Source organism: Drosophila melanogaster, chromosome 3L, assembly GCF_000001215.4.
Source record: "Drosophila melanogaster chromosome 3L".
NCBI lineage: Eukaryota > Metazoa > Arthropoda > Insecta > Diptera > Drosophilidae > Drosophila > Drosophila melanogaster.
The window spans coordinates 9,951,154-9,963,971 of NT_037436.4; the positions used below are offsets into that span (position 1 = coordinate 9,951,154).

A 12,818-nucleotide genomic window follows, 5' to 3' on the forward strand; every position below is an offset into this window, starting at 1 on the left:
TATCTACTTAGTGGTTTTGACAAAGTACATTTTGTTTATTAATTACTTGTCTTAATTACTGTCTGTGAACCCATATACCCCCTGCTACCATCTACGCATCTAAACGCGCTGTCAGCGTGGAGCAGTGAAGCAACAGCATGGTGCTCCATCAGTTTTGCCTGCTCCACCGGAAAAGCACCACCGGCATTAGAATCTCAGCCATCTCGACATCTCATCCTTAGCCGCGTGCCGCCTCCTTTGTCGTTGTTAGTCATCCAGTCAGTTAGTCAGTCAGGTTGGTGGCAGCACTTTGAAGTTAATTTAAATGTTGTCAACATTTTCTGCGTTTTTAGCAGCGTATGCAAATGGCTCGAGTGTCTTGGCAATCAGTGGCAAGCTAACTTTCCTCCATTTAAGCTCAAGTAGGTGATTTAAAATGGGGTTTTTCCACTTGGTCGATTGCCCCGATTGAGTCGACAAGGGTAGCGAAATCAACTGGTCCACGCTGCGTATACGCAATGTGACTTGATTTCATTGTTTAACCGAGCGAAACTATAAACAGCGTCGCATAGCTCGCATTTATTTGCGATTTGTTGAAATTTTACGGCATTCATCTGTTTGCTGCCTGATAAACCCGGCGGCATTCAAAATGCTTACCGATGCGGGTCGAAAGTAAACACTTTTTGCCAATTAAATTTCAGCAATTTGATTTACATAACAATGAAAAGTATTTAGAATTTCATTTTAGAATGTTGGTGGCGGCAGTCCGTCGTTTTGTGGGTACTTAATATTTTAATTTCAGTGGCGCAGAGATAAATATTGCCTTTGGCATATTTTTTGCGGGTTTTCCTGTGGTGTTTCCACTCGGTGTTGCTTGCAGCTTAATGTTTAATTGATGCCATTTACCAACTAATCCGGGCCACAATTAAGCACTTAAAGCAATTACACAACATTTTCGTATTTATATATTTTCATAATAAAAAAGTATGGACATAAGGAAATTTAATTTGTTGCCATTGAAATTAATGTTGTCGTATTCTTTTTTGTTCCTCAGCGATACGCCCATAAACGCTTTGAAATTCCTGGACGTGGTCAACATGAAGGACACGCAGCAGAAGTCCCAATTCTACAAGACCACCTTGATCGAGGCCATGCCGATGATACCACGTGTAAGTGCCTTAGTTCCTTGAGCAATTTTGTCCACCGGAAACGGATGCAGCCACGTTGGACGAACATTTTTGGCCCAACAAACTGGCAGCACATTAATCATTAATGGCGTCAAGTTGAGCGCTTTACGGCCAAACAATTTGTGAATTACGAGCCGTTTTATGTCGGTTGCAAAAATGTTGCGACTGTCCTTTGTTTTCTGTTGAGTTAGAAACGGAAGGAGTCTGTCAGTTTTTCCATTCTTATTTTTTTTTGCTGTCCATTGCCATTGTCTGATGCCGTTTAATGATGCTTTAGCATTGGCAATTGAAATGACATAGACTGGTTAATGACTTTCACGCATTTCTCCTCCAATTTTTGGTTTATGTCTATAGAAACTCTGGTGGCAGAACATCTGGCCCATGCTCAAGTCCGAGATCAACAATAACGAGGTCCTTGCCGCAGTTCTGCAGCCGGTCATGCTATTTGTCCAGGAAGCCACGCTTACGGAATACGACACCCTTATGTCGGCCACCATGAAGTAAGTAGTCTTATTTATAGCCTATTGGTGAACGAGAACAATGGTATTGAATGCCCCACTGTCGGGCCACAAATAAAAAGCCAGCTTTGAGTATTTATCGCACCGGAAGAGGCTCTGCAAAATAAATATACTGGTCAGACGGGACTTTATTTATAATTCATTTATTGCAAACAGGGAATTAAAGGCTGCAGTGAATAGACACAAACAGAAATTAATTTAAATATACGCGTAGGTATTTATAGTTTTGTGTTTATTTAAACAAATTCAATGGCAAAGGTTGTATTAAAATAAAACAAGCATAAGTAATATGTTAGCATAATCTGCAGTTCAAAGCGAAATGAATAAAAATATGAAAATAATAATCAGTCATTTAGAAAGTTACCAATTAAACTATACACTTTCTTGGATATATATATTCAATATTCAATATTTTCTATTCAATATTATGGATATTACTAAAGACAGTCCGGCTAAAAAAGTTTCTCAATCGTGTCATTTTTCATCTGGAATCCCTTCTGTTCTTGTCTAGCGATGAGAACTTTTGTGTTTGAACAATTGAAAAACTTTCGCGACACTTCTTTTTTATGTTATTCAATTTTCATGACGTTTTATTGCGCCCACTGCGACAGGCGACAGTTCGTATTGTAATTTATAGAGCTTGACTGCGAAACTTTCCCAGGGTCCTCCTAGCCAAGGGGGCGTGGCAGGGAGGTTGGGCGCCCGAAGTGCTCACCTTTGGTGGTGAACCATGCATAAATTAGTAGAGCACACAAAAGCCCGCACCAAAGAGTTCACTACTTTGCCGAAAGTTGGCGACAAACTTTGTGGCCACTTGCAAGACGCTTATTGACACCCGGTCCATACAGAAGAAAGAAAAAAAGTAACCTTTCACACGCACTCTTATCCTTAGTAATTTTCACACTAATCAAATCTGTGATATATCCCAGAGTCATCTACAATACACCGAAATCCATTCAGGCCAGCGTTACAATACTTGAGAATTTGCATTTGATTATCGAGAAGACGAAACCGGAGGATGTCACCACAGATATAATGCCCATGTTGTTCTACTCCTTCGACGGATCCACGATACAAGTGCAGGTGAGTGCTGCTCCACTCGGCTATGCAAATCACTTCGGGACTGGAAAATGGAAATGGGTTTGACGGAGCTGATTGTGTAATTACGGCAGCAATTTCTTAATTAACTGCGACTCAGAAGCTGACTCAGAGCACAAAAGTGCCCGAGCAAGTGAATTTGCATTTTCTTTCCGCAAACGTTCGTCGCGGGGTGAAACGAAATTAAAATTCAATAAATGGGGAAAAAAATGTTGGGCACACACAGAAAAGTCAGCACTTCTAGGGGAAAAATATTATGCTTTTCGTTTAGGTACTAAAAAAAAGCATAATTTAAATGCTTTCATATTTTATAATTTTAGGGTATATTTCTGACTCTTAAATTCTATAAAAAAAATTATTTAATTTAACATTCCGATCCTAGAGCGCCGCCGTGGTAGCCGTGGCCAATGTGTTTGATAGCATCGATGAGCTCTCCATTCGCCGCATGGTGCTGCCCAAGGTGAAGCAGGTGTTCGAGAAGAACATAACCGATCCGAAGATTGTGCAGAACGTGCTGATGTGCATCGAACGGGTCATGGACCGCATGGAGCGGGCACAGGTGGGTACTCTAGAATCCCATATATCATCTCATATATCTTCTTCTCATATCTCTGTGGCAGGTCATGGATGAGGTTCTGCCGCTGCTGGCGAACATTCGCATTCCCGATCCCGATATTATCATGCGTACTGTGCGTAAGTTGAACAACAATGCCACCAGAAGCTGCACACACTTTGGGTTTTGTTGTTTTGATTTTTTTTTATTCCAGTATCGAAAACTAATTAAAGTGCATGAAACACAATTTTCTCCTTGGCCCACAGCGAACAATATAGATTTACACGAGTTTATCTGCATGCTAGCATGGATAAATACAAATTGCCCACAGAGGTTTACTTTGGATCGAATTTTCCACAAGCTGACAATTTGATTTAGTTGTATGGAAAAAGGGGGAGCCTAATTGTTAACAGATGCTTGGCTTTATTTCATAAACTACCGGATTTAATTACTTACTAATTTAGTGCGACAAATAATTTCATTGCAATGACTTTGTGTGTGACTTTGGGGGAAAACTGAGATTTTCCAATTAATTAAGATTGATTAAAAATGACCTAGAGCTGCTTCTTAAGTAATAAATTGAGCTTGAGCTTTAAATACTATTTTTGAATTAAAAGGCGATGTGAGTTAATAGCTTGGCAATGTTTTCTTAATATTTATAAAATCACTTAAATTTTATTGCAGTATTAAGTATTTCAATTTATAAGATTTAAATCTAGGTACTTAGCTGCTTTTGGGATATGTATATTTTATTTTTGAGCTGCATAATCCTGGACTATAATCCTTAAGCTCTTATATACTATATAATTTGATGTACTATCACAATTGAAAGCCGTAGTAATGCCAGTAATATAATGCCGAGTAATAAGCTTTTGGTAATAAAATTTCTCAGGCATCTACCATAAACTGTTTGTGGACAAAACCTACGGACTGACCGTGGAGACGATGGCCACCAATGTGCTGCCCCTGCTCATTCCGCACACGGTGAATCCTTCACTTAATTTCGAGCAATATTGCTACCTGCTGGAGGTAAGTACACCAAGGGTAGTTATTTCACCTGAAGATGTGAACTAACCAACTAATGATGTTCTTGGGCCAACAGGTGCTGCAGCAAATGCTAGAGGCCATCGATCGGCAGCAGAGGAACAAGTTGAAGCTGGACAACCTGTCGATGGCCTCGCCGGAACGCCACCGCACCCTACGTCATCAGTTCTCCACGGACAACATGAATGCGCCACCCTTCAATATTCCCAACTTGCGTATTGATCAACGCAAGACGTCCAGTGCCGAGGACATGGCCCGCAAAAATTCTGGCGGTGAGTGAATCCTTCGAGTCCTAAATATAAACATGTATATTTAGTCCTGGTGAATTTGGGGAGGAAAGTGTCAGCTTTCTAATTAAAGAGTTCACTGAGAATTTTAAAACAAACCATCTAGAAAATGCAGACAAAAAGTTGAATAGTTCAAGCTTTCATTTTAATATTTCCTTTTCTGTGCTAAAACAGAATTACTTTGAAATAATATTTCTAGTTCATCTATAATAGATTAGTCACATTTACAATCGTACGCAAATAATTAATGCACAAACTAGTGAAAAGTAAACGGAATGAAGGTACTTTAGGAACTTTGGGTATCCTTAAATATGTATAGATTTGGCCAAGTTTGTAAGGACGGGACTCCTTGCCCATTTGGTTCGTCGGTTGAGTGGCCGCCTGTGGGCATGTGTAATTGGAAATTTCGACGTGATTTCAGTTTGATATTCATCGAACGTGACAGGAGTCGTTTGTCCTGCCCACTTACTAATCAGCTGCGACCATCGGGCCATTGTGCCGGCCATTTAATTGTATTATCCTGGCCATGATAATTTTATAATGATGAACATGAAAATCAAAAGCACCGCCCGGAGCCGGCTATTATCGGTCACGGAAACACTGGCTGCACTGCTGCTGCTGCCTAATGAACTTTCGCCATAATGATGATTTATTATGATGGCCATAATCGCCGGCAGACCTAATCGAGGCAGCTCAGCCATGTTTAGTTCACCTCGACCCACTGTTCCACTGAAAATTCGCTGCCACTGGGGTCAGAGCCATCTTAAAACCTGCCCAACGACCCACTTGCTAACTTTCACTTTGCCACCTGTCTCCTGCTGCTGCATATTGCCATTTAATAATTACGAACAAACAAGGTCCAGGCCGCATTCATGACTTCCGAAATGCAGTCGAAAGTAATTTAATTTTTGAAAACACCAGATAAAGGCTTGGGTAATCTTAAAGCCTGAGCAAAAATTATATCTTACTACTTAAAATGATAAAATATTTTTATGTTCTCATTTAATTTTACACCGACTAACAAAATTTCGTTAAAAATCATTTATCGATTTACTTCTATATTGCACCTACATTCATATTGCTCATACGACATGTGCGCCCAAGTAACTTTTACCACACTGTTGACTTAATACAGAACCTTTACTGTTATGCTATAAAAAGTAGATTTATAATAATATATACAATATACACTTCTCAAAGTACGTTATTATAAGTCCTTAACCAAAAACCACTAGTCTTAACGAAGGTTCTTTGTAATGTTCCACTTTAATATCAAAGTGAATGCAGAGTGATTGATGCAACCTTGACAATTGCCATGAATTCAAGTAAATCATTTTCGGCACAAATTGCCTTGGAATGGGAATGGAAGTGGGTGGATGTTCCCCGCTCCCCGCTTCTCTGTGGGCCAAAGTCAGGTGCAGCGGCCGCAACCGCATAATGTGCGAATGTCCTTGGCAGTGACAGAATCCCAGGCGTCGGAATCCCTGGTTGGCTGGGACTCGAATTTTCGGTTTGTCGGTTTTTGGCTCTGACTGCGGTCCCGACGTCGACAAAAGCTACGTGCCTGTGTTTTAGGGCCTGACCGCGACCATTATTAGACTTAATTAGCTCCAAAACACAATGCCTGGTGTGCCAGCGTGATGGTATCTGATGAAAAACAGCATGTAAGCGAAAAAAAATGGCACAGGCACACAAGTGAAACACTTCTAAAAATGAAGTTTAGGTGGTCTTTAGTGATGTTCTTATACAATATACAATATATAAAAAACAAAGACCAGCATTATAAAATTTATATAAAATCAGCAAAATTACAAAATATTTATTCATTTCATTCGTTTTTTCTCCGTGCATCGTATCCTTTTTCCAGGCTCCGGCATGTTGGGCGGCTGGTGGTTCGGCTGCTCTCCATCGTCGCCTGACAGCAATTTCCTGCGCGTGGGCAACGTTTTCCCCAACCGGCGACTATCGGACAACACGCTGATGACCCCCAAGATCCGGATAGCTCCGTCGTGCGCCTCCTCGCCGGGCGGTACACCTGGCAGCGGGCTGCCTACGCGACGTCACTCGAGCATTGGGCCGCAGGAGCGGCGGGGATCCACCATCAATTTGTCACCGCCAACTGTAAGTTGTTTGTGTCTGGCTCGGCACAGGGTTTCAGTTTTGGTTTCGGTAACGGTTTCAGTTTCAGTTTCAGTTTCGATTTTTGATTTTATTTTTGCTTTTATTTTGTTGCCATTTGTTTTGTGGCCGCCATTGTTTATTGTGGTTTTTCACCCGTGCCTCTTCGATTTATTTTTTGCCCCATTTTCCGCGTTTGCCATTTCGATTGGCCACATCGACGGCCACAAAAGGCTTGGCATTATTTGACTTTTATTGAGAATTTATTTGATATATATATATATATTTTTTTTATGTGCGCCCTGTCGCTTCTTTGTTTCCTTGGTTTGGCTTTTCCAGCAGTTCATGTGCCATGTTTAACCCGCCGAACTACTCTGTATACTACTGCTACTACTACTACTATTATACAATATATATAGCCATATAGCTATAGCGCATAGAATAGCGTTTATCGTGTTTACTACAGTCTACAGTTACAGTTCAAAGTTCTAAGTTCTAAGTTCTCAGTTCTCAATGCGAACATTGTCCACATGACTACGAACAAAACCAAACAAGAAACATTCCGTTCTGGGTTTAAGTTAACTCCTTGGTTGGTACTTTCATTTCCGATCTGATCAGTTATGAATGCGATTATGTATTAGCTCATTTCCTCCCCGTAACCGCAGCGAAGTCTACATATCACAGATGCTCTAACACACACATTCTCTTATATCTTATCTCCCCCCGATCGAAATCGTTCAATCAAACATGTTACAAAAAAAAATATATATATATAAAATACCAAAACAATCTGCGTTGTTTTCGGTGTCTTTCGATCGCCACGAATTCCATTTCTCCATCCAATTATTATAGTACGGTGCCCGCGGTAGCTCTGGATCGAGTCTATCGGTGCCATCCACTTCGGTCTATGTTGTAAGTCTAAAAAACAAAGCAATCCCAGTTATGTGAATGCGGTTCTACAGCGATCGCTGCGAACTTCGACCCGGTCGAAGATATGGTACCCTTGAAGGCTGTTATTGCAATCATATTCCATTCAAAATTATATATTTTAGAAGTGGTACCACTGAATTTAACCTAAGTATATTAAAAATAAACAAAAAATTGCATTTGTCAAATTGGTAACATATAAAAAGACGCCTTTCAAGGGTATAAGAGTCCAGCCAAAAACCAAGTGTCAGGCCTATCAGAACCGATTCGTTTGCCATTCTTGTGCGCGTTTGTCGGCAGCACTTTAAGCCAACATCGAAATGGACTTTGTCTTGCCAAGTTGTTAACTGTCGTTTCATTGTTATCGCTGTCGTCTCCAAAAGCACTTCAAAGCCAACTCTCTGTCCTGTTAACCCACACACAAACACACCGATTGCCGGCCAAAATGGCGAACGGAAGCCAGGGGATGCGTTTCCGTTTCCGCTTCTGTTGCTCGCTCGCACTCTCGTCTCTCGCTGGCCTTTTTCGATATGTGCTCGTATTGTTGAGACTGCAACTGCAACTGCGTTTGAATATGAATTTGACTTGCTGCCCAACTCTCTCTCGTTCTCGTTCTCGTACTCGTAATCGTTCTTGTGCTGTTATTTGGATGGAAAAAAAACTGTTGCAAGAATATTTTAAGAGTTTCATTTTCAAAGTTACATTACATACATATATTTTGTATAATTTTCGTTTTTGAATTCGGTATATTTTGTGCATTTGCTGCGCTGCTGCTATCTGTTCCTCTACATGTACTCATCTCTGTCAGTTGTCGATATTATTATTATTATTAATATTATTATTTTTGTGTGGTTCTCGTTGAGTTTCAAGTTTCAAGAGTCCTTTTCTTCAACTTTAACTGCCTGTACTTCCGTTCTCTGCCTCTTTCACTCTGGAATTGGGCGAAATAAAAGCCTATGCTAATATCCAGTGCGGTGTATATATAATGCAGTCGACTTTGTCTCGTTTCTGTTGTCTTTGGTGTTCTTGTTATTTTCTTTACCTATCCTACGTATCCTATTATTATTTCTAAGTATATACAAAGTGCCTTCATTGGGGGAGAGTATCGAAATAATAAGGTTCGGCGATGTAAATTTGATGAATGAATGACTTTTCAGCGAAATAATCAAATTGATGCAGGAAAAATCAATCGAATGGGGCGAGTTCAATAATGTGTACATAAATCATAACTTTTGAGGGCTTCCGGGAAACCACTTTCAGATTTGACTAACTCGGAACAAGAATTTCAATTTTATAAATATTAGTTTCCACGGAATAAGAAGTTAAATATATATTTTTTTCGGAAAATAATACCCTCACCTTAAGTATGAAAAACTAAGTTAACACTTTATGAAAACAATTCATTCATTTATAAAAACAATTTACAAGACTAGTTCTAACAGTCGCTGATTAAGAAATATACTCTCGTAAACTTTTCCAATCAGATGGATATACAACGGATAATACAACAATTTAGGTTTATTATACTATACTATACCTATACTATAAACTATACTATACTTCTTCATTAAATGTCCTGATCGTGCTCAGTGTTAATTTGATTTCGTTTCCATTTGACTCTTTTCATGTTGCGTTCGTATCAGAAAGAAACAAATGAAACACCAAATACCACGTACACCTGAACACTAACACCACTATAACTATATATATATATATATATATATATATCTATCTATGTATTTGTCTGACGAAAACATTTGAAAATACAATTGGAAAGTCCGAATTTTGTGGCTTTTTTGCTGTTGAATTTTTGAGCAAGAGTGCTGTGAATTGTTGTTGTATTCAGCCGAAAAATTAAAACACAAAACACAAGACTGCGTTTATTTGATGTGTGTATATTTCCGTTCTTCATTTCATGTACGAACAAAAACAATATAATTGAAACAAAAATCGAAAATACGTATAATAAAAACAAAAATCAAAATAAAAATTCGCAGCTTGCACGGAGCATGATCGTGAGTACACGTTTCATAATATCGTTTCAGAATTTTCCATTTAATTTTCTCTTCCAGTCTCTTCAACTCACTACCTAATTTTTCCGACTCTCAACTATTTAAGGTCTAGACACGCACACACGCACAAGCAATCGGCAAAACACACACACGCACATTCACACTGATATTAAATTTTATGTTAATGTAATTTGATTTCATTTCATTTGCCCCGCCCACTCCTTTCATGTCTGCGAGGCGAAATTTGATTTTGAATATATGCATAAATACCGAAACGCATTCAGCCTTTTATGTATATATACATACCTACCTCCATTCGTCTATATACCCAATATACCTTATATATTCTCATTCAGTTGGACATTTCTGTGTTCTGCAATTCGTTTGTATCAATGTCTTATGATTCGACCTTCTCCTGTCCGTTGATTCATTGAGTTTGAGTCTGGCTTTGTTTCATTGTTTGTTGGTTGGTTGGTTGATTGGTTGGTTTGTTCGATTGTTTGTTTGTTTGTTGCACCATCAGCTCAATGTATACTAATCCGTCGGTATGGCCTGGGTTCAGCCAAAAACACACCACACCACATCGCATACCCTGTACATAGCACAGAAACCAAAGTGATTATATATATATAAATATATGTTACATATAATCTCGATCCCGAACGCATCCGCCTAGGCAAATTTGCAATAAACTTCATCTCGTTGACATGCCCCGACTAATCTTCCAAAGAAATCTCCTTTATTGTACTCCCAAAAACAGGGTGGCTCCATGCCGAACACATCCAGCAGTGTGCCATTCCTGCTATCATCCAGCATGCAGTCGATAAGGTCACGCCGCCAGTCCACCGTCCTGTCATCGGGTCCACTCGGTTCCGGATCGGGTCTACTGCAGCAGCTGGGATCCGGAATGGTAAGACAATTAACTTCCGTATCCGGTACGGTTAGCCCGGTGCCGCTGTTGCGGGTAAATGGCACACGAAACAGCCACAGCAACGTCCGAAAGTGTCCGTCACTCAATATCACATTCAGTCAATAATACGATCTGAACGAAATCGGCGAGGCTACGGCCAACGCCGATTCCAGCAGATACGGTTCAGCCAGCACCAGCAATTTCAATACCGGCTACAATACCGGCTACAATTACGGGCCCCAAAGTTACGGGCCACAAACATACGGCCACAATCTCAATCAGAGCCTCAACAATGTGCGTTACAAGGCCAAGCTGCGGAGCATGAATCTCAATCTCAATCCGCCACGGAACTAAACAGCCAAGTCTATGACAAAAAAAATAAAAAAACAATCAGATCGAAACTATATATATTTGGATGCCATACACGCTATATATGGCGCCAAATCGAAGCAATTGAAGGCAAATCAAAAATGAAATGCAAGAGGGGCAGAGGGTAAAATGTAGCAAAAACTATATACATATATGCCAAATCAATGAATGATCGTACCTATGTGAGACCTACTATAACCTAGTCATACGTACTAATTACGCAAATCTTGATACTAAAACCAATACAATTATGAATTATCGAACTAATATTGATATATGCATAACTAATAGTACGAGTACACAAATGTTGTTTTTTTGGAGAATTTATTCAAGTCCTGTATTTGTATGTACCATAAGTGTTAATGTTGCAGCATATCTTAAAAACGTAACGAGTTATCCATACACATAGCCCAAATTGGATACTCACAGCATACTACTTACCTTTATTGTTGATTGATATTATTAATTATCTTAGTTGTTGATTTTGAATCCCTGCCCAGCAACGAAGAAGAGCAAAAACCATAACGACCATGTGATTTGTCAAACTCGTTTAGTCATTGGAATATGAAATTTTTGAGAGAATCTGCAGAATTTCCCACCCACATACAAACACTGCATGTTTGTGTGCTCAAATCCTTTATCCTTTGTCGTCCTAAAAGTCGTAATTGTAAATCCAGCAATAGTTTAGCCTAAGCACTTGCACTTTGAACTTATCGGACTTATGTCGACTTTAAGGACATTTTCCCATCTACAGGGTAGTTAGTTCGAGTTCGAAGTAATATGATATAATAGGATAGTTACCATTAGAAAACTAGCGCTTAAGTTAACGCAGTTAAGTTGCCGTATGTTGCGGAAATCAAGGTATATTGCTTTTATCATTATTATATTCCATTCATTTTGTTAAAGTTCAAAGAATTTAATTTGCTCTTTTCAAAGTTCATAAAAATATTTTTGCATGGTTTCCAAGTTTGTTCTTGTAAATTAATTTTGTTCGATTTTCCAAGCTTACTTGTATTACAAAATTATCAAAATTAAAGTTAGGTATGTGCCCTTTTTCGCAAAGATCCAAAAGTTCTTAACACAAGTTGCATGTTAAGCGAAATTGCTCCCAGGATTTTCTTAGTTTAGGTTTCACTGGACATAACAAATAACGAAGTGCTGAATCATAGGTGAAACAAAGGCTTTTTCTGTAAATTAAACGTATAGCGACAGAAGATGAAATAGTATAAATAGATTCTTTGAAATGCATGCGCCTGCAATTTTATGACTTCCCTTATCCAATTGTACAATATTTGTGGTGTTTCTAAGTGTTTTGGAATTGACGTTTTCCATGCCATTCTGAATGACTTGCCATTTTACTTTCTGCCCATCTGAAGTGCACAATATATATATATATTCTGGAAATACAAAATACAACTGAGAAATGAGATATACAAAAGAGAGAACGAAAGCTGAATACAAATCGAATTAAGCTGCTGATCACGGAGATATTGTAATATATATATTAAAATCTTCATATATATATATATACATACATACATATGTGTAAACTTGATTGATTGACTGACACTGAAGGCTTCAGAAGGCTGCTATACCTGCTCTCGTGAATACCTACTATATCGATCTGAACTATATGAATCTGTTAACTGACTTACCAGATCTTTGTATGCATTTGTATTGTATTTTACTCTACTACGATTAAGTCGAATTTATGCGAATTTATTGTAACTGTTTAATGTACACTTGGCTATTGCACAATCAGTGTTGCTTTGAACTTTGACCTTCGACCCCAAACCCAAAAAACCCCAACCACCAA

General features: G+C 39.0%; 1 protein-coding gene across 4 annotated transcripts in view; it reads left to right on the plus strand.

Moving 5' to 3' along the window:
• bma (black match) overlaps positions 1-12,818 on the plus strand; it is a 59,179-nt gene that overhangs the window by 43,034 nt on the left and 3,327 nt on the right. For 2 of the 4 annotated variants that reach the window (NM_001104100.2, NM_001274740.1), the window contains exons 11-19: positions 1,034-1,148; positions 1,521-1,666; positions 2,614-2,767; positions 3,165-3,341; positions 3,403-3,475; positions 4,228-4,364; positions 4,438-4,651; positions 6,534-6,787; positions 10,484-10,633. In NM_001104100.2, the coding sequence (NP_001097570.2) occupies positions 1,034-1,148; positions 1,521-1,666; positions 2,614-2,767; positions 3,165-3,341; positions 3,403-3,475; positions 4,228-4,364; positions 4,438-4,651; positions 6,534-6,787; positions 10,484-10,633 (1,420 nt within the window). Of the gene's footprint in view, positions 1-1,033; positions 1,149-1,520; positions 1,667-2,613; positions 2,768-3,164; positions 3,342-3,402; positions 3,476-4,227; positions 4,365-4,437; positions 4,652-6,533; positions 6,788-7,636; positions 7,697-10,453; positions 11,297-12,818 lie in introns of those variants that run through there. The other 2 variants (NM_001382075.1, NM_001382076.1) reach the window with 2 other exon arrangements.